This window comes from Sapajus apella, unplaced genomic scaffold, assembly GCF_009761245.1.
Source record: "Sapajus apella isolate SASKATOON/1434 unplaced genomic scaffold, GSC_monkey_1.0 scaffold39, whole genome shotgun sequence".
Taxonomy (NCBI): domain Eukaryota; kingdom Metazoa; phylum Chordata; class Mammalia; order Primates; family Cebidae; genus Sapajus; species Sapajus apella.
Genome location: NW_022436979.1, coordinates 17,454,396 through 17,481,324, shown reverse-complemented (window position 1 = coordinate 17,481,324; position 26,929 = coordinate 17,454,396). Strand labels below are relative to the sequence as shown.

The window sequence follows — 26,929 nt, the reverse complement described above, 5'->3', positions numbered from 1 at the left end:
AGTAGCCATTCTGGCTCTCTCTTCTAAGGAAAATGTCCCGTAGGAATAAAAAAAAGTGACTTTCACATCAACTTCCCGAATTCAGCCTACTCCTTATAACTTAAGGATGGCTTGTCCAATACGATTCAAGTAAACCATAACCAATGTCCATATTTACGGGTCTCACATGCTCACTCGTCCGAACGATAACAGTCCTTTACAAGCAGGGTAAGGCAGCTTTCTTGGCTGTGACACTGTCTCAAGGTAAGAACCATCACAACTTCTGGAGTGGCGAGCATGACTCCTGAGGTCCATCTTAACCTAAATCTACCCCGTGAAGATTCTCTTTTTTTTTTTTTTTTTTTTTAATTTTGAGACAGATTCTCCCTCTGTTGTCCAGGCTGGAGTGCAATGTGGCGATCTCAGCTCACTGCAACCTCCGCCTCCCAGGTTCAAGCAACCCTCCTCTCTCAGCCTCCCGAGTAGCTGGGACTACAGGCGCGTGCCACCACACCCAGCTAATTTTTTGTATTTTTAGCAGAGATCGAGTTTCATTGTGTTAGACAGGATGGTCTCGAACTCCTGACCTTGTGTTCTGTCTGCCTCGGCCTCCCAAAGTGCTGAGATTACAGGTGTGAGCCACCGTGCCTGGCTGAAGATTCTTAAAATTAGCAGAGTCAGATCATTCTAACTCTCTATGACAAAAAAAAAAAAAATTCTGCTTTTTAAACTGCCCCTCTTCCTATTCAACTATTTATCAAAAGGTTTCCATGTTAGGGAACTGCTAGGAGATGTAGATAGCAGAAAAAAGCATTAATCTTGATCTCTGCCTTTGATGAGCTTACAATTTAGATGGGAATATAGAATATACGTGTGTGAAAATATAAACCATTATGAAATATACACACTGCTATTCAAATCACCCTTTGAAGAGCTATGGCAAGAAAACACATGAATGACTAGAAAATTAATTCAATAATGGCAGCTTCAAGGATTTCGAAATGACCTTCTGTTGGGGTGATTAGGGAGAACTTTCCAGGTGAGAGAGATTTTGAATAGGTCTTTAAGGATGGGTAGAATTGATGGGTGTGAGGACCTATAGAACTATATTTGCAACAGGCTATGCTTGTGTTTTTTCTGACCAAACATCCTTTAAACCTGACTCAACATCCTCAACTTTGCAAGCTGCTATGCAGAAAGAAGAGACTTCTGCCAATGAAGAAAGGAAGCATGTTTTCTTTTCTTCTGTGAAAGGGTGAGCTATGGGATGGATGTGACTGTGAAGAGGAAGAAAATGTTCAAGAGGTCTTGAACATCTGCCTTTAAAAATGTTCTAATAATTCTTACCAATTACATATGGGATTTCACCTCTCAGAAATACCTTTAACAGTACTAAACCCATGCATGAGATGACGTGGTAAAACCATGCTTTCAGATGTGCCAAGTTTCACTTTGGAAATGAAGCATGTAATGTACTTTAGAGGACCAAAATTTACCATTTTGCTGGCATGTTTTGTAAAAAGCTTTTGTGTAAAAAGCCCATGGATGTTGTAAGAAAACAGCTCTGTCATCATGAATCCTAAAGCAGACTATGATGAAATATGCTTACTTCCTTAGTAGTTAATAGTGGTCTCAATATGATGTTAGTTTTGGAAACAGTCCCTGGGCACATAAACCAGGCTTTCTTGGATTTTAGTGCATTGCATGTAGGTTAACAGGCCAAACAGTACACAAAATTTCAGGCACTGTGTATTAATTGGTAAGAAAAAATTCCTCCCTCGGAGTAGCAAGAGAGACAGATAAACAGCTGAAGGAAATCTGGGGCGGTCTAATTATTTCCTACTGGCAAATCCTCCTGCTGTGGACTTCTTGGTCACCTGAGAGCTCTAGGCTGACCCATGCTGGTGAAGTCGTGTGTGGTGGGCAGTCCGCAGTGGGAGGACCTGGACTGCCTAAGATTGGGGCCACTGGAGGAGCCCAACGGCAAGATCACTCTTCAGAGGGCTGTGCACCCTCTTCACAGGTGCTGCTGGCATGTCACCATATTCCTTTGCACACAACAATTCTTGAAATAAAACAGGGGAAACCTACCTGACCCTTTCTGGACTGGCTCCATCCCCCAGGTGCGCTGACGCTAAAGCATGGTGCATGCTAGGGGGTTGCGTCCAAGCACAAGAAGGAGCCAGTAACAGAAACGGACGTCCTAGAATCTGGAATAAGAAGAAAGAGTAAACTTTCAAGTCATAGTATCCTAATGAGCATTTCAGATTGGCTACCGAGGGCCGGTGGAACACAACAGGAATCTGGTACTTTACCTTCGGAGACCTACTTTTTAAAAACGAGTCTCAGAACTCTCAGCTCTTCTTACAATTCAGGGCTTGAGATACTGGTACAAGTTCAGTTCAAAAGCTGGCAAAAGGCACCTTAAAAAGGCTTTGTGAATGTACTTGGCTGGTAACATTTTGAGAAGGAAAAGAAAAAAGGAATCCTTTTTACCATCCTTTTATCCTATTTGCATGGAACAGCTGGAATCCTGTTCCCTGCCTGTCCCATACATCACAGCCACTTGCTGAGCCAACATCCCACTGCAGTGCCTCGGAATCTGCAGTGTCACTCCTCTTCTGCTTGTTCTCTGCAAAGTGAAGTCATAGGGACGGATCAGCCAACCTGACTTCTCACTACCCTGCCCAGAATCCTTTGTGAACTGAAATGAGTCATCGCTCCAAGAAAAGCTACAGCCTCTGTTTGTCTGTGCAGGCTCCTTTGTCTGTGCAGTGCGGAGACGCGAGGTCGGAATGTACCCCAGGCGCGGGGTGGCGAGGGGCACGCTCTCCTCTCCAAGGGGCCCAGGCCCCCTCCCATGCACTAGCACCAACTCATATTTTTCAATCATGAAAACAGTAAAAAGGGCACATACCTCCAGATGCTTGAAGAGAGAACACACACATTGAAATTGATCTGGCGTCACATACTCACCAGTCCGTAACGAGAGACCTGACACATGCTCCTATTTTGTTTTAAGGCTGGCTTTGCATGGTGACGAAGGATGCATCTCCCCCCTGCGTGTAACAGGCGGTTCCACTGCACACCGTATCAAAGTTTAGCTGCAGTGAGCTATCTGTCATAAATTCCAGTTGCCGTGCAAGTCTCTGCAAGCCTGGGGCTCGTCATCCCCGACACACAGCCGTCAGGCTGGCAGCCCGGGCCGCGGCGGAGCTCGCCCAGCGCCAGCCAGTGCGGCTTGTGCCGCCGCGGGGAGGGCGGCGTTGGGAATGAGGTCACTATGTCAGGAACTCGCTCTCGGCGGGAGCCTCTCCTGCGCTTACAGCCACAACTCCAACCGCACCGAGAAGTGGGAGTCGCGGGATTTTTGAGGTGGCTGTTTCCTCTGCTTTTCGTTAAAAATGTCTACGGCTAAGATCAGCAAGGTGAGCATGAATCACGTTATCTGCGTAAAAATGCCCTTTTCATTGCACTGTGGGTGCCACGCTCATTGTGAACCCCAGGCTGAAGCGCTCATGCGTACACCTGTGGACATGCATTCACACACACACACACATAGACACACACACACACACACACACACACACGCACCACACAGGAACTTATGCCAGCAGAGAAAACATTTAGTCTTTATTCAAACTGCAAGAAACAACACGTAAACATCTCAGGAGGAAGAGGGGGCGGGAGTTAGAGGACAGAATGGAAGGAGTGGCAGCAGCCACATGAAACGGAGTAAAATGGAGTCAGAGAGGAAAAGAAAACGAATCCCAGGGCAGCGGCACGAACACTGCCGAACTCTCCCAAACGGAGTAACACCAAAGCAGGCACCCCTCACTGCCTCCACTTGGGATCCAGATCACCGAAAAAGTATCCCATTCTCAGAAACCCAGAGAGGTGGCTGGCAGATGGCTGTGCGGCAAATTCTCCCACATCCTCATGAATCCAGCAGCTCAGCTCTGAGGGGCACACAATGTAGGGTGCCACCAAAGATGAGAAATGCACTGAAACTCTTTGTAAGGTGCCCCCAAAACTCAGATTTACAGGGATCCCACGTGGGTCTCCAGGCTAAAATCCTGGAGGCTTCTTATCCTCTCCTGACTACCGGGATTCAGCCTTGTCCACCAAAACCTCCTCTCAAGGAGCTCAGGCCCTCTGGCAAAGGCCCACCTTCGAGTTGAGTCCAAATTGGCGTCTCTTGTCACCCCCGCACAGTGACACCCACTCTGTCCTCAGGAGACTGCAAAATGTATAACCCTTTTTTGCCCCATCACCCATCCAATAGCTGCAAACGCTAACCAGGTCCCCATGTCCCAGATCAGCTCTTCTCTTGTTGCCCAGAGTCTGGGACACTCAGCAGGCATGCAGACTATATATTCATCTACTGATCCATTGAGATGCTTGCTTTGAACGTTATTAAATAAAACCTCTTCCATGACCTCAACCACCTGACGCTGGGCCCTCCTGGGGTCCCCGCTTTGCTCTGGTCTGGCGTATCCATTTCCCTCTGAGGATGTGACATCCTCCCGCTGAGTCCTCCCCATGGCACTCGCTCCTCCCTGTCCTGGACTATTTGTCACCCTGTGACCCCCTTGAGAACGTGTTCCACACCAACTGCTACTGACCCACGATTCAACAGCCTCATCAATTTCACCTCGTAGGCTTGACCAGAAACATACAAGAACAAAATAGGCCCATATATAGATGAAAACATACATGTTTGTATATTAGAAATCATGACTACATTTTTATTTATACATTCTCATCCCTTTTCTTCAAGTATTTGGGGTTTTTTCTTCCTCCAAATATTTAACCATACTTAACCAAATATGGTCTTGATTTTTCCCCTCCAGTGCATGAGTTTCTCTCCTCTTTGGTAAGACACTCATTTCTCATCCATGCCACAGACTGGGCCTAGGGCCCAGCGCCAGGCCTCCAACCAGAGCCACTCACCCATTCATTAGCCCTCTGTAAGTGTGGCTGTGTTGTTGGTTATAAATCCACCCAAAACTATGTAATCCAGCCCATTCCTGTCAGGCACTGTCTGATCACTGTAAGGTCAGACAGGATGCCTCAGAAGCATATGCAGCTTAAGAATGCAAGCATATAACCATATCACAAATGTATTACAAATTAACATCTAAATAGAGATATCCGTAGCCCTGGCAATGTAAGAGCCTTCTGGGAAGCCCTGGGTCATTGTACCACCTCCTGACAGTTAAAAGACACAAATTTCTTCTATGTTCTATGAAAGGCTAAATATGCGGAGAAAGGAAAAAAACCCAAATACTTGAAGAAAAGGGATGATAACGTACAATTAAAAATGTAGTCATAATTTTTAATGTCCAAGCATGCATGTTTTCATCTATCTATGGGCCTATTATGTCCGTGTTTAGAAACTAATGTAATCCTCACAAGGACTCTGTAAGTTAAGTACTGGTATGATCCCCACTTAAAGAGGGGAACTGTATTCCTGAAGCTCATAGTGCTGGTAAACAGCAGAGGCAGGATTTGAACCCAAGGCAGCTGGCTCTCGAATCTGTTCTTTTGGCCACAGAAAGTCAATTTTACCTTTTACGCTGTGGGCTTTTTTTTGTTTTTGTTTTTTTTTTTTTTTTTTTTGAGATGAAGTCTTGGTCTGTTGCCTAGGCTGGAGTGCAGTGGCAGGATCTCAGCTCATTGCAACCTCCACCTCCCAGGTTCAAGCGATTCTCCTGCCTCAGCCTCCTGAGTAGCTGGGATTACAGGTGCATGCCACCATGCCCGGCTAATTTTTGTATTTTTTTTAGTAGAGGCAGGGTTTCACCATGTTGGCCAGACTGGTCTCAAACTCCTGACCTTGTGATCCCACCGCCTTGACTTCCCAAAGTGTTGGGATTACAGGCGTGAGCCACTGCACCTGGCCACCTTTTACACTTTTATGTATGCTGTTCTACAGACTTTCTACATCATCCGAAACAACCATTGTCGTTGAAAGTCTGTTGTTTCAGCGACACGTGCTACCGCTTGATTATTAGAATAAAAAAGCCTCTGTAAACAAAAAAATGTTTACATTTACCTATATCTCAATTTTTAAATTTAAATTGAAGCCAATCTGCTTACTTGGCACATGGACCTATGAGGTTAAGTTCGCAGGTGGGGTCTCCAGTAGAAGTTGCCTCTGCTGGAGCCTGACGACTGCCCGCAGCAGACTTTTATTGAAGAACCATGGATAAGAGTATACGTGGTCAGGCAAAACCCCTACAAGCTCATGTTGCTGCCCTACTGAGAGCACGATGGGTTTTATGATGGACACCACCGGCTTCCACTGAGAGATAAAGACAAGAAAGGACGCTGGTGCTTTAGATCCTGGTGTCTGATGGTGAGATGCACTCAGGAATCACACGCCACAGTCATTAGCAGTCCTCCTCCTTGCCCTGTGCCTCTTTCTCTTTGAATAACAGCTTCGGTGTTACAGTAGAGATTTACAAACATCACATAGAGGACTGCAGAGGTGATTTGCTCAGTTGATGAGGTGTGGGCAGAGGTTATGCTTGGCACTTGCCCGCGTCCTTGGCAGCAGATTAAATAGAAGTGCCACATAGTGACACAGGCAGGATCTTAAGAAACGCTTGATGACTAATGGTCTCGCATGCTCTTAGAGCTGCTCCATTTGAAAAAGCAGAGAGCAATAAACACCCTTAAATCAATTAAAAATATGGATCGGGTGCCTAACTGCAAAGTCCTGTGGTCAGTTTGGGAATTTAAGCATCTTTAAGGTCATGTACATATGGAGGATATGAACCTCGGTGCACACTCTCTCATGGACAAATGACATGGTGTCTGCCCTCAAGAAGTGTAAAATGTAATTGAGGAGATAAGATACCCGCGTATAACAGTGCAAAAATACAAGGCAGTATATTTCAAAGGAGAGGAACAGGTAACCAGTGTCCAAAAAAATTGGTAGAAAAGAACCAACCAGGGTCGAAACAGTCAGCAATGGCTTCCAGGGAAAGGCAAACTTGTTCTAGAATCTGGAGCGGTGAAAGAAAAGAGAACGTACAACCTGTATGTCATAACGTAAGCTCCATGACCAGGGCTGTTTTTTGCATGTTTCGTGTTTACAGGTAAATTCCTGAAAGTGCCTAGCCCACGACAGACCCTAAATATATGCTGAAGGAAGGAGAGGACTGACCTGCAGAGAGGAAGCATGGACCAAGGTGTGGGGGCGTTGATGGGAGGAAGGTGGGGATCATAAGCCAGGCCTGCCTGGGGCTGAGGGTTCACTACTGTGAAGCAGAGGAAGAGGAGGCAAGAAGGGCAGCCCAAGTTCAGATTCAGAACATGGTACACGGTGGCTCGTGCCTTTAATCCCAGCACTTTGGGAGGCAGGAAGATCACTTGAGGACAGGGGTTCAAGGCTGCAGTGAGCTATGATTGCACCACAGCACTTTGGCCTGAAAAAGTGAGCAAGATCCTGTCTCTAAAAATTAATTAATGAAAATAAAAATTAAAGAACAGTCTTTAATGGATAGAAAAATGGCCCATTTTACATGTGTAATGAATTTCACTTGGCATTTGCTATACAGCCCTCACTAAGTCTCCTCCCAAAGAAGCATGACACCTTCATTCTCCAAAAACATTTGTAAGTTCATGGCAGCTCCCAGGCGGGAAGGAATGCTGACAATATGGTCAGACATGGCTTCCCTCAGGGACTTCTTGGCTTCTTATCACAACTCAGAAAAGTCTGCGGTGTCAAGATTCTCTCCCTTTTCAAGACTGCCCCAACTGGGGAGAAAACAACCCTAGTCTGTGACAATATACCACTAAACCTACTTGTGAGTCGGAAAACACTGAAAAATACAGCACGTGAGATCCTAGCTTGTGGCTGAGGTCAGAGTACCAATGAATGAGTAAGGCTCCTAAGCGCATTGCTCAACATCAGCACCTGTGTCATTCAAGGCAAAGAGGGAAAGAAGACCAGGAAACCACGAAAGATGGTTACTTCTGATATGGGAAAAACGCCATCAAAGAAGCATGGCGGGAACTGAGAAGTGCTTCGGGAAGGAGGAGGCACCGAGGCGGGCCTGCAGGATGGGCGAGGAAAGGGGTGGGAAGAGGGAAGATGGGCGTGTCTTTCCAGGCGGCAAGGCAGTCCGAACAGAGACGATGTGGTCAGACAGTCCAAGATGTTCTGGAAAATGGCTGCAGGACATTCAGCATGGCTGGGTTGGAGGGATCCATGAAGGAGATTGGTAGCAATAAGGCCAAAGTGTCAGTCAGGCTGGGATACGATTTTGAAGAACATTAAATACATGGAGAATGGCATGAAAGGTTTCCACAGGGGAGATGTTCCCCATGCTGGATGTTTAGGTTGTGCAGGCAGCAGGGTATAGGATGCATCCAAAGAAGAGAATTACTGAGGCAAGGGAAAAGCCTCCTGTGAAGGAGTGAACGAGGTGTAAAGAGTGCTTACCCAGGGAACAGAGAGAAGCAAAGGGAGGTGAGGTAACGTTCCTATTTCACAAAAGTATGATCTGGCATTTCAACATGAAATACTGGAATGCTATCAGGAATGCATTTCTAGGAGTTTCACAACGCACCTAGCACTGCCTCTCCAAAATCTGTGGAAAAGACCACCCGTGCTACATACAGCAGCCTGACATTTGGAGTAGTGCCCAGGGTAGGATATCAGCTCAAACTGGGAAATAAAGGGGGGAGGAGAAATTCTCTAAACAAAATCCACTGCTCACCAATAACAATCAGACTTTCTTAGTTGCATAAAACCAGTAAAAAAGACAAATTAAAAATTACAGAAAAATAAAGTGTTGCCCTTCTCCGTTACAATTTTATTATATAGCATTTGGATTCACGAACTATTTATTTCCAACCTACTGGGTTAAAACACACCTGAGTATACCTCAAACGTTTCTGTCTAGTGTCTAGGATTTAAACCACAAAGGATAATGATGGAAGCCCACAGAAGCCCACAATATGCAGAGGAAAAACAATTCGATTCTACTGTGAGGACGCCCTGAAATTGACACACTCTATGCTTTCTAGAATCCTGATTGTCCTAATAACAAAAGTTCAAAACTTTGTTTACCATGAATACCATTCAATGTTACTTTCCAGAATTTACAAGTAAACTGACCTGTTAGGGAGAGCATTCACATTTATCTTGAGGTTGTATAAACCTGCCAGTGTATGGCCCCAATCCCTTGAGACGCATATGCCCCCAATTTGAGCAACAACAACTACATCTAAAAATACACCCTAAATATGGTATTTCCCAATTAGTTTTCACAACTATCATCAGTATTTCTGCTGCTTTAAACATATACCACTATTGAGTCCTAGGGCTCTTTCAGCTGGAATTAGTTATAAGGTCAAAGAGCTGAGAAACTGAGTTACTTTGTCACTGGCTTATTTAATTATAACCAAGTTATCTTCTCTGTGGGTTGCATTCCTTCTCTGCAAGATGGAATCGGGGGAAAAAATATGAAGCTTGCAAAGGCTGCCATATTTTTACAAAGCAGACACAGCAATAGAATCAACCTCTGACCTCAAGGTGCTTCCAATTAACGGAGGAATGAAAAGTAAACACACATGAAAAGAAGGTATCACAATACTTCTAAAAAAACTATGAATAAGAGGGAAAAACATTACTCCAAACTAAGTCCAGACGGGATGTAAAGTAAAGAAATACTGGCCAAACAGTCTCATCGCAAAGCTGAACTCGGCATGACCAGGCTGAATTTGTACTTCTCATAGTCCCCATTTGAACCGGTTGGAAGGGGCAAGCCGCTCTGGAACACCCAGTACAGGGAGATCTGCAGGGACCTTCCAAGCGCTGCTTTCCTGACATCTCCGCATCCTTGTCTTCTTAGGACATTGATTAGACAAACTCAGGGCGGAAAAAGTTTATACCACAGTGTGGTATGAAGCTTCCTGAGGAACTAATATTTAATTTCATTTACTTTAACTAAAAATTAAAATAAAATTTAAAATAAGAGTAAAATATTACTTCACGTGCTCAGTACATGTAGCTAGTATGTATGATACTGAACAGCGCAGATACAGAACATTTTCATCATCTCAGAAAGTTATACTGAACAGTACTGATCTGGTTAGTCGATAAGCAATCACAAGAACATCACTGATATGGTTTGGACCTGTGTCCCTGCACAAATCTCATGTCAATTGTAATTAATTCCCAGTGTTGGAGGTGGGGCCTGGTGGGAGGTGACTGGCTCGCAGGGGCAGAGTTCTCACGAATGAGTTAGCACCGCCCCCTTGGTGTTGTTCTCATGACAGTGTGTGAGTGAGTTATGATGGGATCCAGTTGTTTAACAGGGTGTAGCACCTACTCCACCCAACCTTTTTCTTTCTCCTTCTCTGGCCATGCAACATGCTGGCTCCTCCTTTACCTTCTGCCATGACTGTAAGCTGTCTGAGGTCTTACCAGAAACAGAGCCTGCCAGGCTTCCTCTACAATCTGCAGAGTCATGAGCCAATTAAAACTCTTTCCTTTATAAATTGCCCTGTCTCAGGTATTTCTTTATAGCAATGAGAGAACAGAATAATAAAATCGGATACATTCACTTTTGCTAAGAAAACTCATATTTTTAACATAATTTTTTAAATTAGCGTATACAAAATCGAGGCCTCTTTTGATGTACAAATTCTGTCAGTTTTAACACATACGTAGATTTGCCTCCTTGCCATCACTCAGGATAGAATCAGATATGGAATTGCTCCACCACCCCAAACAATCACCTCAAAGAACTCCTTCAGGTTGTGCCTTACACACTTCTAATCCCTGGAAACCAATTTTTCCTTATCATTTTGCCATTTCTAGAATGTCATATAAATGGAATCATATAGCATGTAACCTTTGAGACTGGCTTATTTCACTAGGTGTAATGTTAAAATTTATCCACGCTGTTGCATGTACTAGGGATGGCACTGCTGGGTCATATGTTAAGGATGTATATAACTTCATCAGAAACTACTGAAGTAGGATTGCTTTGGCGATCCAGGCTTTTGTTTAGTTCCTGGAGGAATCACATTACATGACTTCAAATTATACTACAAGGCTATGGTAACCAAAATAACACGGTACTAGTACAAAAATAGACACATAAATCAATGGAACAGAACAGGGAACCCAGAAATAAAGCCACATACCTACAACTAACTAATTTTTGACAAAATAGGCAAAAATGTACAGTGGGGAAAGGACACCGTATTCAATCAACGGTGCTAAAAAAATTGGAGAGCCATATGCAGAAAAATGGAACTGGACCCCTATCTCTCTCCATATAAAAAAAATCATATCAAGATAGATTGAAGATTTAAATATAAAACCTGAAACTATTAAAATTCTGGAAGAAAATCCTGGAAAAACCCTCTGGATATTGGTCAAAGCAAAGAATTTGTGACTAAGTCCTCAAAAGGAAATGCAACAAAAACAAAAACAGACAAATGGGACTTAACTAAACTAAAAAGCTTTTGCACAGCAAAAGAAATCATCAACAGGGTAAACAGACATCCTACACAATGGGAGAAGATATTTGCAAACTCTGCATACAGCTGAGGGCTAATAGCCAGAATCTACAAGGAATTCAAACAACTCAACAAGAAAGAAACAAGTAACCCCATTAAAAAGTGGACAAAAGACATGAACAGACATTTTTCAAAAAAAAAAAATAGGCAGGAGGCCAAGAAACATGAAAAAAATCACTGATCACCAGATGTAAGGATGTGGAGAAAAGGAAACACTTATACACTGTTAGTGGAATGTACATTATGGGAAACAGTATGGAGATTTCTCAAATAACTAAATATAGAACTACCTTTGATCCAGCAATCCCACTACTGGGTGTCTGCCCAAAGGAAAAGAAATCATTTTACCAACGAGACACCTGCACTTCTATGTTTATTGCAGCTCTACTCACAAGAGCAGAGATGTGGAATCAACCTACGTGTTCATTAACAGATAACTGGACTAAAAATGTGATATACACATACACACAGGTGCACACACACACATGCACGCACACAAAATTGAATACTACTCAGCCATAGAAAAGAATTAATTCTTTTGAGCAACATGGATGAAAATGGAGGCCATTATCCTAAGTGAAATTACTCAGAAACTCAAAAGCTGTGCTTATAGTACAGTTATAAGTGGGAGCTAAACAACAGGTGCATACGAACATGCAGAGTGGAATAACAGACATGAAAGACTCTGAAAGGTGTGGGGGAGGGGAGTGAGGGATGAAATACTACCTATTTTACTGCCTATTGGGTACAATGTCCACTGTTTGTGTGATGGCTACACTGAAAACCCAGGCTTTACCATTACATAATATATCCATTTAATACAACTGCACTTATATCCCTAAATCTATAAAAATTAAAATAAATTTTAATAAACTACTGAACTATTTTCCAGACTGGCTACACAACCTTACATCTAACTGACAATGCCATTCTAAGAGCTTTTTCTGTAAATTTCTTAGGATTTTCTATATGGCTAATCAAGTTGTTTGCAAATAGGCAGTTTTCTTACAACTCGTAAGCCTTTTATTTCTTTTTCTTGCCTTATTCCAATGGACAGAAACTCCAGTATCATGTTAAAAGTGAACGTACTTGCCCTGTTTCCAGTCTTAAAGGGTGTTAGGTTTTTCACCATCAAGTATGATGTTTGCTACAGGTTTCTTTTTCTTCAACTTTTATTTTAGATATGGGGGTATACGTGCAAGTTTGTTACATGGGTGTATTGCATTGCATGATGCTGAGGTTTGGGGTATGAGTGATCCTGTCATCCAGGTAGTGAGTATAGTACCCCATAGATAGTTTTCAATTCATGGCCTCCTCCTTCCCTCCCCCTCCTGTAGTCTGCAATGTCTATTGTTATCATACCTGTGGATTTTTGTAGATGTTCTTTATCAGGTCAAGGAAGTTGCCTTTTAATCCTATATAGATTGTTCAGAGCTTTACATCATGAATGTATGTTGAATTTTGTCAACTGCTTTTTCTGAATCTTTTAATATTATCATGTGACAGTTTCTTCTTTGGTATGTTAATATGGTAGATTACATTGACTGATTTTCTTTTCTTTCTGAGAGAGAGTCTTACTTTGTCACCAGGCTGGAGTGCAGTGGTGTGATCTTGGCTCACTGCAACCTCCACCTCCCGGGTTCATGTTATTCTCCTGCCTCAGCCTCCTGAGTAGCTGGGACTTTGGGTGCACGCCATCATGCCCAACTAATTTTTGTATTTTTAGTAGAGACAGTTTCACCATGTTGGCCAGAATGGTCCCAATCTCTTGACCTCGTGATCTGCCTGCCTCAGCCTCCCAAAGGGCTGGGATTACAAGGGTGAGCCACTGCACCCAGCCCTACATTGACTGATTTTCAAACGCTGAATTAGCCTTGCCTTCCAACGCTAACTCCACTCGGTCAGGACTTGTTACTCTTTTTGTATACTGCCTAATTCAATTTACTAATATTTTGTGAAGGATTTTTACATTTATGTTCCTAAGAGACACTGGTCTGTAGTTTTCTTTTACTGTACTCTCCTTGTCTGGTTTGGTAATCAGAATAACGCTGGCTTCATAACATGAGTTGGGAAGTGTTGCCTCCTCTTTTATTTTTTGAAAGAGTCTTGTAGAATTGGTGTCATTTCTTCCATAAATGTTTGTTAGAGAATTCTACCAGTAAAACCATCCAGATCTGAAGTTTTTTAGGTTTTGTTTTCTGAGTTTTTGGTAAAGTTTTAATTATAAATTGAATTTATTGAGATACAAAGGGATATTCAAGAAATTGATTTCTTTTGGGGTGAGTTTTGGTAGCTTGTTTCTAGGATTTGGTCTATTTCATCTATATTGTTGAACTTATGTGCACGGAGCTGTTGGTGGTATTTGCTTATTATACGCTTGTGGGGACTATAGTGACATGCCCTCTTTCATGCCTTACTTTGGTAATTTATGTCTTATTTCCTTGTCAATATGGCTAGAGGTTTATCAGCTCTTGATAAAGAACCAGATTTTTATTTCATTTGTTTTTCTCCCCTGTTGTTGTTTTCAACTTAATTGATATCTACTCTTACCTTTATAAAATTTCTTTCTGCTTGCTTTAGACTTGTTTTGCTCTTCTTTTCATAGTTTATGTGGAAGCCTAGATTGCTCATTGCAGTTCTTTTTTTCTTTTCTAATGTGAAGATTTAATCCTCCATATTTCCCTCTAGGCCCTGCTTTAGCCACTTCATATGAATTATGATATATTGCATTCTCAATTTTGTTCACTTCAGAATATTTTCTGCTTTCTCTGAGACTTGCCTTTGATTCACAGATTACTTAGCAGTATGTTGTTTAATTTCCTAGTATTTACAGATTTATCAGTTATCTTTATTTTGCTGATTTCTAGTTAAATCTCATTATAGTTAGATAACTAATTTTGATGATTTCAATTCTTTGAATCATTTTTAGGTTTGTTTTATGTCTCTGGCTATCACCTATGTTTGTGAACGCTCCCTGAGGATTTTAAAGGACTATATATTCTGCTGTTTGAGGGAAGAAGATTTTGTAAATGTCAATTAGCAAGTCTGATGGTATTGTTCAGTTTTTCCATATCCTTACTGGTATGCTGTCTACTTATTCTTGCAATTACTGGGGGAGCTGCATTGAAGCCCCTAACTATAATTGTCCATTTTTCCTTTCAGTTCTATTCTGTTTCATGTACTTTGAAACTTTGTTGTTAGGTACATACACCTTTTTATGCTTGTTATGTCATCTTGGTGAACTTACCCATTTTTCTTTATACAATGTTCCTCTTTATCCCTGATAATTTTTGTTGCTCTACAGTCTACTATTTCTGACATTAATATGGCCCTTCCAGCTTTCTTATGATTAGTATATATCTCTTTACTTTTTACTTTTAACACACTAATTTCATTATATTTAAAAAGTATTACCTATAAATAGCATAGCCTTTGGTCATTAAAAAAATCCATTCTGACAATCTCTGTCGTTTAATTGGTATGTTTATACCGTTTATATTTAATGTAATTATTTATCAGTTGGAATTTAAATCTACCCTTTATCATTTATTTTAGGTTTCTTCCCTCATTTTTTTCCTGTTTTTCCTTTCCTACTTTTATTTGAATTATTTGAATATTTTCAGTGCTCTATTTTTATTTATCTATTGAGTTTTTACTATATTCCTTTGAATGGTGTTTTAAGCTGTTGTTCTACACATTTATATATATATTTATATAAATATATATGTATAGATAACTTTTCAAAGTCTTCTTAGAATTAATATTTTACTACTTCAAGTAGTAAATTTTACCATCATTTTGGTCCCTTTAACCTCTTCTCTTTATGTTACAATTGTCATATGTGTTACATCTATATACAATGAAATTCTACTAATGCTATAATATTTGCTTTCCATTATTATACATATTTTAAAGAACTTAAGAGAATAATTATATTTACTCAGATATTTACTACTGTTGCTTTTCTTTTTCTCTTGATGTTTCAAGTTTTCCTCTAGTATAATTTTCTGTCTATCAGCATTTCTTTTAGAGCAAGTCTTCTGGCAGTGAATTATTGCTTTCTTTTATTTGAGAATATCATTATTTTACCTTTGTATATAAAGAATATGTTCCCTGGATATTTTAAAAATAGTATTCCCCTTTATTTTGGCCTTTGTGGTTTCTAACAGAAAATCTTCAGTCATTCAACCTGTTCTATTATATGTTATGTATCAGTGGTATGTCTAAACATACCAATTAAATCTGCAGTAATTCAACTTGTTCTATTATATGTTATGTAGCATTTTTCCCTATTTGCTTTCAATTTTTTTCTCTCTTTAGTTTTCAATAGTTTATGATGTGTCAGGGTATGCATTTCTTTCATTTTAGCCTGTTTCATTTTGTTCAGCTTCTTAAATTCAAAAGCTCATGTCTTTGACCAAATTTAATTGCCAACTATTATTTCTTCCAATCACACTCTTTTAGGAACTCTGATGACTCAAATGTTGGACATTTTTGGTATGGCCTCACACATCCCTGAAGCCCTGTTTACTTATTTCTTTTTCAATCTTTTTTTCTCTGTTGTTGAGATTGAATCATTTCTATCAATCTATCTTCAAGTCCACTGTCCTCTCTTTCCATTATCTTCATTCTCTTGTTGAGCCTACCCATGAATTTAAAATTTTGATTACCATGAATTTTTAGTTTTGATTATTATATATTTCAGTTCTAAAATTACCACTTGGTTCTGCATTATATCACCTATTCCCATACTTCTGGGGCCATGATTAGAATAACTGATTTAAATCTTTGATAATTCCAACATCTGCGACACTTCAGTATTTGCAAGTGTTAATTGCTCTTTCACATACAAATTGAGATTATCCTGGTTCTTCATATGCTGGCTAATTTTTAGTAATGTTGATTATTACATTATGAGAATCCAGGTCTTTAAATCATAAGGACAATGTCGAATTTTTTTTAAGCATATGATCAACATTGGTAAGTTCAGGCTGCAATTCCCAAACCACCTCCTGTCAGCTGAATGTCAGTTCAGTGTAGAAAGCCTCTGCAATACTGTTTGGATCTGTCCAAAAGTATACCATGCAGCGGTCAGCCTGGGACCAGTGTGCTCTAGTTCATAGGTCAGCTCTCAAATCATTTGTAATGCTGCTTATAGTCAGATTGAAACATGCACAGCGCCGAAGCAAGTCCAGGTGTTCATACAATATTTTATGCAACAGCTTTTTTGATCCACTCTGTGATCTCCCTGGTACCTTCCAGTTCCCTAGGGCCCCTCTTCATGGTCCTTCTACTACAACGCTGGAATTTGGTTGCCTTCCTTGGCCACATACTTCTAGCACAACTGCATTTCAGTGTGGTGTCAAGTGGCAGAAGCACAGAGAGAGAAGAAAAGCAATGAGAATTCACCCCATGCTCTTAGGACCACAGTTCCCTTCATCAGAAAGAAGGATATTCTCTTCCCCCACCACACACAGTTCTGGATGTCTGCCCAGTCCTACAGCTGCTGTGCAGGACTGACTATGGGTTGGGAAGGGAGAGAATGAACACGGTGACTTCTTTCGCTTACTCGGAAGTTAGGACTCCCCTTTCCTGCTCCTCAGGAAGCAAGGGCTTCCCTGGAAGATCTGACGGTCCACACCAGTGTGGCCTACTGGAGTCTGGGCTACCTCAGAGTCTATGGCAGGTGATACAGTTTGATGGAACTTCAAATTCTGATCTCCTTCCCCACTGAGCGTGGTGTGCCATGAATTCTGTCTACGGTCTCAGCTACATGCGGTGGGAGGGACAGGGTGGTGTGTGCTTGCTCCCTCTTGCCCAGACGCAGAATCCACAACTACTTTCTTTTGTTCAAAATAGCACTGTTAATAGGAGAAGCAAATAGGTTCACTTTGGACTTTGTTTTCCTTCTATAAAGACGTACTTTTATTTTAGGACTGTTGCAATTGGGATTTTTTTACAGTTTTATTTTCACCTCAAAAAGATACCGTTTCACTTCATCCACTTCCCACATTCCAAACACCTAGCCTTTTCCCATCTCTGTGACAATGGTGGATAGATGTGGGTAACTCAAAGTTAGCTTCCTTTTTGTGATTCTGGCCTCTTTGGCCAACTATTTTCTCTGGAGTTATTAATGAGGAGCCAAACTGATTGACATGAATGCTGTTCTCTCTTTCCCCAAGTCCACCCTCTGGCCAGAAGTACTAATGAGCTTTGTCATCAGTGTTAGGTGGATCACGAGACAGGAGGCACCCACAGGACCCACAGACCAGATCATTAGCATAAATATAATTATTGAGTCCACTGTTTCCCTTTTTGGCCCTGTCCTATCCCCGTCACACACACAACAGTAATGGGAGCTTTCAAAAACTCACCTTAACCCGAGCTGAGGCCATTACAACAGAGAATAGACATAGGTACGGCCTGAGACTTCTCCTCGGTAATGTCCAGTGCTCCCACTTTTCCTTCAAACTGTTGGCATTTGTGGTCCTTAGAGAGTATCCTCAAGTTTGTATACTATATGAACCTGACTGGCTTTTATACACAAAAAGTTCCACCAAAAAAAGCCCTCAAATATTACATCTTGACAGTTATACTACCATGCATAAATATCCTGACTCCAAAATGCTCATGGCCTTCCCACTGGGAGATATGACCCAACGGTACTAAAAAGAGCTCCAAGAAGGCAATGTTCCTATCATTTATGTTCGTAGGTCTTAGCTAGGGCAGTTTACTGATAAAGGGACAGCCTGTTGAACAGAAATCTTGAGTATCTGGCATGATGAATGGGCAAGGTATATTTACAATCCTACTCCATTAGAGAGGGAAATCTGAAAGTTATATGCACTATGAGCAGATTTGCTAAACAAGGTTCACGGGTATAAACTTTCTTACTCAACCCAAATGAGGATTTTAATTTCCAGCTACAGGCAGCAGCACCTTGGTGGGGGGGCCAGTGAGGGTGGAGAAGAAGGTCGCTCAGCCCAAAGTGTGCCATGGAGATGTCCTCCTGCTGGGAGTGGGAGCCGCCCTGACATTTTCCTCATGTGTATGTGGTCGCTGCCCTTCCTCCAGTGTGATTTCCCGGTGACACTAAACAGCACATCTGGGCAAGGGACCAGCTGGGGCCAAGGAAGGGGACCCCAGGGGCTCCTCCTCAGTGAGTGACAAACCATGCTTCATCTGCTTGGCACACTGGGACTCCCAACTGGGAGAAAGTGTTCACCGTGCAGCTTGTGGCTGGGCAATTATTTAGACTCAACTGTCAGCATGGTCATTGTTGATCGACTTCAGAGAACAAAGGCTACCAGAGACATCAATGACACCACTTTTGACACCACTGCCTGATTGAAGCCACGACAAATTGTAAAGTGAACAAAAGCTGATTTCTAACTTAACCTTGGGACAGAAAATTCAGCTGAAACTACACACGCACGCACGCACGCACGCACGCACATGTAGTTACAGACTGAGACTGGGAAGCCTAGCAAGACAGTATAAAGCGTTTTCTCGTGCCTGGGCCAAGGGCAATGTGGCACAGTCTATTGAGAGGGGAATGGCTGATGGGTCAGCTCCTTTAAACTTTGTTCACATCTGCGGTCCTAACTCAATAATTTCCCCAACACAAAATATGTAAATTTAACATCTAAAACCTGCAACCATGGCCGGGTGTGGTGGCTCATGCCTGGAATCTCAGCACTTTGGGAGATCAAGGTGGGAAGATCTCTTGAGTCTAGAAATTCAAGACCAGCCTGGGCAACATAGTGAGATCCCATCTCTACAGAAAACTTCTAAAAACTATACAGGCATGGTGGTGTGTGCCTTGAGTCCCAGTTACTCAGGAGGCTGAGGTGGGAGAATGACTTAAGCCCAGGAATTGGAGGTTGCAGTGAGCTGTGATTGTGTCACTGCACTCCAGCTTGGGTGACACAGTTAAGATCCAGACCCAAAAAATTCCCTGCAGCCCCGAAAACGGTAAGTTCAAAGTTGATACATTATGAGTAAGCATAAATCTAGCAGGATATGGTAGCTCACACCTATAATCTCAGGGCTTTGGGAGGCCGAGGCGGGAGGGTGGCTTGGCACCGGGAGTTTAAGACCAGCTTGGGCAACAAAGCTGTCGCCGTATTGTTAAAAATAATTTTAAATACAAATCAGGCTAATTTTTCAAAGTAAGTGTTTCCGAATATGAAGCTGATACGTAATATAAATTAATTCTACATTTACAAAAGCTATCAATAATAGTTGTCTGTAATTTTTATAAACCATCAGTAAAAGTTGTCTGTTATTATAAACTTTTTTGTAATAAAAAACCATGGTGCATTTCCTTCCTTTTTTCACTTTTATCCCATTTTTGCCGATAAGTCACTGCCAGAACAAGTTGTTAATGTCTGTTCACGTAACACATACACTGATGAAGCGGACTACATTCTTCATGATCCATCCAGGTTAGTAGATTTTCCCGTTAACTTTTGAAAATCAACATGTCTACCTCATTCATATTTTGTAATAAGGAGTCAATTCTCCTAGGAACAGCAAAACTGGCCTCTTTACATTTTCACACCTCATAAAAGGCTTGTTTTAAGAAGAAACAACTGATGAAGAAAGACATCATTCCCAATGTGATACCATATCCTACTACTTTACGCTAGAATCGAAAATATTCTTGCCTATACAGTTTAAAGTCATACATACTTTTCAGGCAGTGCCAGGGCAAAAAAGAAAAAGGAAGTCATATGTACTTCATTGTAAGTCTTCAAAATTTCCTTCTTGTGTTATACTATTTACCTTCCATCCTTTCTATCCCCACTTCCTAACCCCTCCCCCCCCGCGCCCCCCCCCCCCCCCCCCCCCCCCGCCCCAACCCAACCTACTCTCAGAAAAGAAAAAAACATCCCCTGGCAACAAAGATCCTTTTGATAACTTGGTTTGGATCACAAAGTGGTCCGGAAAAAGGGTTGGTCCTTTCAGCCCTGCGTTTGTAGCAGCAAAGGTGGCAGGATTTCTGTCTCCCAAGCTGTCCTGGGCTGGTCACCTGGGAGCCGGTAGACAACAGCTGGACCAGTACTTTGTAAATTCTGGCCAGATTCTGTAGATCTGTGCTTGCGTGGACACTTATTTTACCAGTCCACATGAAAACCAGGAAAGATAAGACACCACAGAAAATTTCTCATAAAGATAAATTTACTTGATCCAAAAATTGTCTTTAGTTATGCTCCTCTTCCCGTGCGTGTGTGTGTGTGTGTGTGTGTGCATATGTGCATGTTAAATGTCTTCTTTTTTACTGCAGTAATGGTGATGAGAGATGACAGATTTCTTTTTAAGTACGTGCTTGCCAGAACTAAAAGCTGGTAACCTATGGTGAGCCACACAAATTTTATTGACGTGTTCTTTGAATATGAAGTCCAAAAGCATGAGAACCCTTGGATTTGATTTCGGACAGGCGGAAGGGCAAAGGGCACAGGTATTTATAATCCTAACCCACATCCTGGAGCCACCCTCCAACTCCGTTTATGACATTCAGAGCTTGGGAAGCAAAGTGTTACCTACCCTGATATCTTTTTGCTGAATAAAAAGCATTAACATTTACATTTGAATGCAATGGTTATTTTCTTAGTGTGTACCCGTCCGGTGTTCAGCCGGACCCCCTCACTGCTTTTCCTTGAGCTCTGTCTTCCTCATTTTGTCTTACGCTCTTAAAAAATAGCAGACTTTCATAATTCATTTTCCAAGCTTTGCATTCATAAGCTGTTGTTTGATGTTTCTAAGTTTTCACATTTTCATACTTTTGTGGCACTACATTTTTCATAACCCAAAGCTGATGATCTTTTTAATCCAATACAGGATTAAATCCAATACGTTCCTTCCTACAATCTCCATTTTCATGACATCCTACAATCCAACTGATTTCAGGAAACTCAAACGAAACAACTAGAGCATAGAGCACTCAACAAGTTTTCTAAGTTAGGTACATCTCAGGTCCCAAACATCCAACTGCTGGGTGTGAGCACTGCCCTTGGGCAGGCAATGTAGGCTCCCGTGTCTTCTTACCCTTCCTTCACTGTTCCTTCAAGACACCACACACCATCACATTCCTCTTCCTTCCTCTTGCACCACTCACTTTCTTGATAAGAAACATTCTCACTTTTGTGCACGCCCCATCATCTTTAACCGCCTTCCTCTCCCTTCTAATGTCTCCCGTCCCACCTCCTGCTAATAACAACTATACCTCACGGCCAATATGTATGAAGGGGCTTTCTACCTGTCATGTCACTTTGTTCTCCCACAGATCCTATTAGCTCTATTTTATGAATGAAATCCGGGAGAGTTGGGTAACTTGCCCAAGGTCAGAGCTTTAATGACAGATTATATAATAGCGAAGACTTGATTGAGTTCTATCAAGAGAAAGAAAAAACGTTCTATCAAGGAAAAGAAAAAACAAAATTTGACAAAGTAAAGAACATCTTTCTCATTTCTTGTTTTTGTTGCTGTTGTTTTGGGGGTTTTTTTGAGATGGAGTCTCACTCTGTCGCCCAGGCTGGAGTGCAGTTGTGTGATCTTGGCTCACTGCAACCTCCACCGCCCAGGTTCAAGCAATTCTCCTGCCTCAGCCTCCCAAGTAGCTGGGACTACAGATTCTTGCCACTACACCCAGATAATTTTTGTATTTTCAATAGAGACCAGGTTTCACCATGTTGGCCAAGATGGTCTCAATCTCTTGACCTCATGATCTGCCTGCCTTGGCCTCCCCAAATGCTGGGATTATAGGCAAGAAACACTGAACTCGGCCTCTTGTTTTGAGCTCCCCAAAATACTTAAGTCATACTTTCCACACATGTCCTAGGTCATCCCTTCTAATTACACCTAATTTAAGTGCTCATGTTAAAGATGGGTGAAAACTACTTGAAATTGTATGCCTCCAGGTAAAGTGTGCAGTACTTTCTATTTCCCACAGCCATCTGTAGGGCCTTGGTCTCAGGAAGGTTACAGTCAATGTGTGGTATGGCCTGAGTCATCACCACCACTGGGAACGGCTCCTGGAGGAGGCGCTGCCAGGAGGATGACCGTGATGAGCTGGAAATTCAGTGGACTCAAAAGACCTATCCATATGTCCATCAAATGCAGAACTGACTTAGGACACTGTCATTCTTTCCAGCTTTGGCTTTGTGGTTCCAAACAGCTGACTTACACATTTCTTTGGGAAACTCACTGTGTGTAAATTATTAAAACCAAATCCAGATTCTAAATTCACATTTAGAGTCTGAGTTTGCTCTCCCTATAACTGTTTCCTCTGCTGGCCTCTAAAAGAGAGCTCTCGAAGGCTCCACCCTCACCCATCTCCTCTCTTCTCCAGCTATGTGCCCCACAGGGACAGGCCACCCACTGTCTCAGGTGTAACCACGCTCAGCCATACAGAGCTGAGGGGGTCAAAACTCCCTCTCTGGTCCCAAAAGCCTCCCCGACTGCCAGAACCACCTCTCTCTCTCTCTCTCTCTCTCTCTCTCTCTCTCTCTCTCTCTCTCTCTCTCTCCCCCTGCCCCCTTCTCTCTTTACCTGTCAGATGATTCCACCTAGATGCCCCCGGTGCCTCCAACTCCATGTTCAAAACTGAATGTGCTCTATCCCCTAACTCCTGCCCCTCTTGTATGTCCTGGTTTGGACTGGAGAACCACCCCTAGGGCAGCCACGTGTGTCACACATGCATGTGAGATACCTGTCTTTTCTTCCCTAACCACCCCCTTCCCTTCTAATGGAAACAGTCAACAGAGCCAGTCTCCTCGCTCTCTGGATGTCTCTAAATTCGCTCCTTTCCTTCCACTTTGGGTTTTGATCTGCACTCCTGGAAACCCCTCCCCTGGTTTTTTCTGTCACCCTAAGCATAACTGCCAGAATGAGCTTTCCCTCTGATGCTCCCCTTGCCCTTCTGGGCTTTTCCAATGATAAACCCCTAATGATCTCAATATGTCTATATCAAGTGCATCCCTATGACAAAACTAAGGACATTACCTAAGTATAGATGATAAAATTGTCATGTTGTATCAGATAGATATTCCTCTCGAATGACTTATCAGAGTTGAAGAACTAATAATTCTCTCTTATCCCATCAGGAAAGATACCCCATTAAAGCGAACAAAATTTGGTCATTTTAGCAATTAAATGCAAGCAGGAGATAAAGAATACTAACATTTAGTGGGCATCTACTGCATAGCCAGTACTCTGTGTCAGACACTTCAGATAGGTCCACAATTAATATAACCTGTGATGTGGGTGGAATCCTCATTTAAGCAGTTACAGCTAATCTGTTCTATGTCTCCCAGCAAGTAAATGGTACCTCTGAGATTCAAATGTGGTTCTGTCTAATGTCCCGAACCTACGCACTTGTCACCATTCCACATGCCCTGTCACCAAGAAAATGCTGGCGCCATGAGTGGCTAAAAGATTCATAAACACGGCATAATTGCTTTGATTTAATTTCAACCACAATATTTCCTTTTTATTCAAATTTCAGATTTCAAGCCTATAAGATTTTTATGCTGATTGAAAGAGGAAATGGGTAAATATGAGAAGCACGATTTGGTGATAAGAAAATTCAACAGGTAACACGTCTACGATTTCATAAAACCCTTCCATTTCCTGTTTCTGAGGTCAAGGGTAACTATTCATAACATTTCAACATAAAAACTCACCAATTTGGCCGGGCACAGTGGCTCACATCTGTAATCCCAGCACTCTTGGAGGCTGAGGCGGGCAGATCACCTGAGGTCAGGAGTTCAAGACCAGCCTGGCCAAAATAGTGAAACCCTATCTCTACTAAAAATACAAAAAATTAGCTGGGCATGGTGGCAGGTGCCTGTAATCCCAGCTACTTGGAAGACTTAGGTGGGAGAATCGCTTGAACCTGGGAGGCAGGGGTTTCAGTGAGCCGAGATTGTGCCCCTGGACTCCAGTCTGGGCACGACGGAGCAAGGCTCTGTCTCAAAAAACAAAACAAAACAAAAAAACTCACTAGTTTTTTTACAACTAACTGAGATATATATCAGCACCTATTTTATGCTTAGCACTGGTCTGGGTACTATGAGGACAAAAGGAAGAAAAAGACACAGTACGATCTACCTACAAGTAACAAGCTTTAAATTCAAGATAAACAGGTACGGGGATAAAGGCAGCATCTGCCCTTCCGGCACTGCTGGCATCAGGCATTGCATACAACCTCACCATAGACTCAATCTAAATAACATCAGCTCCAAATAAAAAAGGATTTGACATATCACAACCACAGAAAGTGTAAAATGCACCATAGGAGAAGTGATTCTAAGTCACAAAGGTCTGAAAATCAGTCTTTTCTCAACATAGCATTTGAATATTAATTAGCACCCCACCAGAAGAACTGAAGCGACCTGCAAAGTTAATTCTCTGAAGCAGATAATCTCTCCTGCGTACTTTCCAGTGCCATTAATTCATTTAGGAAACACTTTCTTCATAAATGAAACAGATGTACATTTCAGGCTAGTCTCTATTTCAATTATCAATATTCAGCATTGTAAAGAAAGCTGCTAAGGCTTCATTTTTGTCATATTAGAAAAATGGTTGGGCGCGGTAGCTCACACCTGTAATCCTAGCACTTTGGGAGGCCGAGGCAGGCAGATCTTTTGAGGTCAGTAGTTTGAAACCAGCCTGGCCAACATGGTGAAACCCATCTCTACTAAAAATACAAAAATTAGCTGGGTGTGGTGGTGGGCACCTGATATTCCAGCTACTCAGGAGGCTAAGTCATGAGAATTGCTTGAACCCAGGAGGTGGAGGTTGCAGTGAACAGAGATCACACCATTGCCCTCCAGCCTGGGTGACTGTGTGAGACTCTGTCTCAAAAAAAAAAAAAAAAAAAAAAAGAAATAATATAACATTTTTAAATAGATAAATCAACATTCGACATGGAGTTTCCTATTGTAATTTGTGTCATTTAGAAGTTATTTTAATGGCACTTTCTTAATGAGTTAAGTACTATACAAATATGACTTTTTGATGTCACAATAAAATTCTTAAGAATAAAGACCACATGTTTCTTAGTTGGGAGTAACAAATACCCTATCCTCCTCATGTTTCTATGTGATGGAACCACCTGATCGGTAAAGAGCCAGGTCCATCCACTCACCTACACCTGAGGGACACTGACTTTTGTGACTGGTGAGTATGGGAGAGGATCAGTGTTAAGAGAGCAAGTCAGCAAAAGTGACCCAATGATAAGATTTTGTCTGATTTTGAAGCCTTAATACTGTTGATATTCGATCTTCCAGAGACCCTGATTTTATTCTTCTTCTAAAGTTTGCCTACCTTCAAAAGAACTTTTGCTTCTACTGCTTAATAAACCCCTTTTAAAAAACGTCGCAAGCTTGACATTTGTTTGTAAAGAGTGAATTTATAAAAAAAAAAGTATGTTTAAATTTCTTGAACCCACCAAATTATCTAAAAGCACACTGTTTTTCTCCAGACTTCCCTAAAGGGTCATATCTTTAAAAACTTACCAATCCCAATTATTTCTAAGCCGAGTCTTTTGCTAAGCCACTAGCTTCACTGGGTAATGTTAGTGATGAAAGAGAAACACTTCAGTACTGCATCTGCCATTCATCTCGAAGCATCAGGCTTCACATCAATCACAAGTCATTTATTGCGGAGCCTGTCACAGGATATAATGATTCACGCTAGTTTGAACTTGCCATTGCTCCTCTTCAAGGGGGCTTTCAAAATAGTAAAAAGCTCATGAAACAGTAAATTAAACAGAACATCTCTTTACGTTTCGATTCTACTTAATCTTTAACATATTAATTTTGCATTTGTTTGACGCTGTAAAATGACTTAATAATGAAGATTTTGCCATATCATAATCTGACCACAGAGACATACTGAATCAGGTAAATATAAAAGATTAGAATTTTGCCACTTAAGAAAAACAATTACTATATCGTTATACAAAATAAAGATGTTTTCCTACGATGATTAATCAATATGATTTCTATGTTTTAAAGTAAGGGAACCAAATTTATAGCCTGCGAGTCAACAAAGGTAGCAAATCCTGCTTATAACAATGGAACTGCATTACAGAGGATCCAATCTTATGCAAACTGAGTCATTAATGAACCTCAAAATTGTTTAAATTAGCAAAGCATGCTTGAGATGTGAAACTACACAATTAATCCATACCCCAGAGAAATGAAGGTAACAGAACAATCAAATGTTTATAGAGAAACAGTGCCGGTCTCATCAACAGGTGGATTTCTCTTCACGGGGTCACTGCACCCTGCTTTGTTTGAGACAAAGGACTCCAGCCCACTTCAAGGGCCTTTCCAACTGTGGTCTCAGCACAAGCGGTCTGTCTTTGGCATTTGTGCCATGAGAGAGAATCAAC

General features: G+C 41.7%; 1 protein-coding gene and 1 long non-coding RNA gene across 9 annotated transcripts in view; one reads left to right on the top strand and one right to left on the bottom strand.

Moving 5' to 3' along the window:
- STOX2 (storkhead box 2) overlaps positions 1-26,929 on the bottom strand; it is a 232,205-nt gene that overhangs the window by 32,404 nt on the left and 172,872 nt on the right. The window contains exons 1-2 of one of the 8 annotated variants that reach the window (XM_032298745.1): positions 2,956-3,224; positions 2,071-2,611 (exon numbers count right to left, since the gene is read on the bottom strand). The exons of 5 other annotated variants lie outside the window; for them this stretch is intronic. In XM_032298745.1, the coding sequence (XP_032154636.1) occupies positions 2,071-2,095 (25 nt within the window). In that variant the 5' untranslated portion in view covers positions 2,096-2,611; positions 2,956-3,224. Of the gene's footprint in view, positions 1-2,070; positions 3,225-26,929 lie in introns of those variants that run through there. 2 more of the 8 variants (XM_032298744.1, XM_032298746.1) reach the window with 2 other exon arrangements.
- LOC116565242 lies at positions 14,558-25,190 on the top strand. Its single transcript, XR_004275345.1, has 3 exons — positions 14,558-14,569; positions 15,847-15,855; positions 25,037-25,190. It is a non-coding gene; the product is annotated as an uncharacterized LOC116565242 (long non-coding RNA).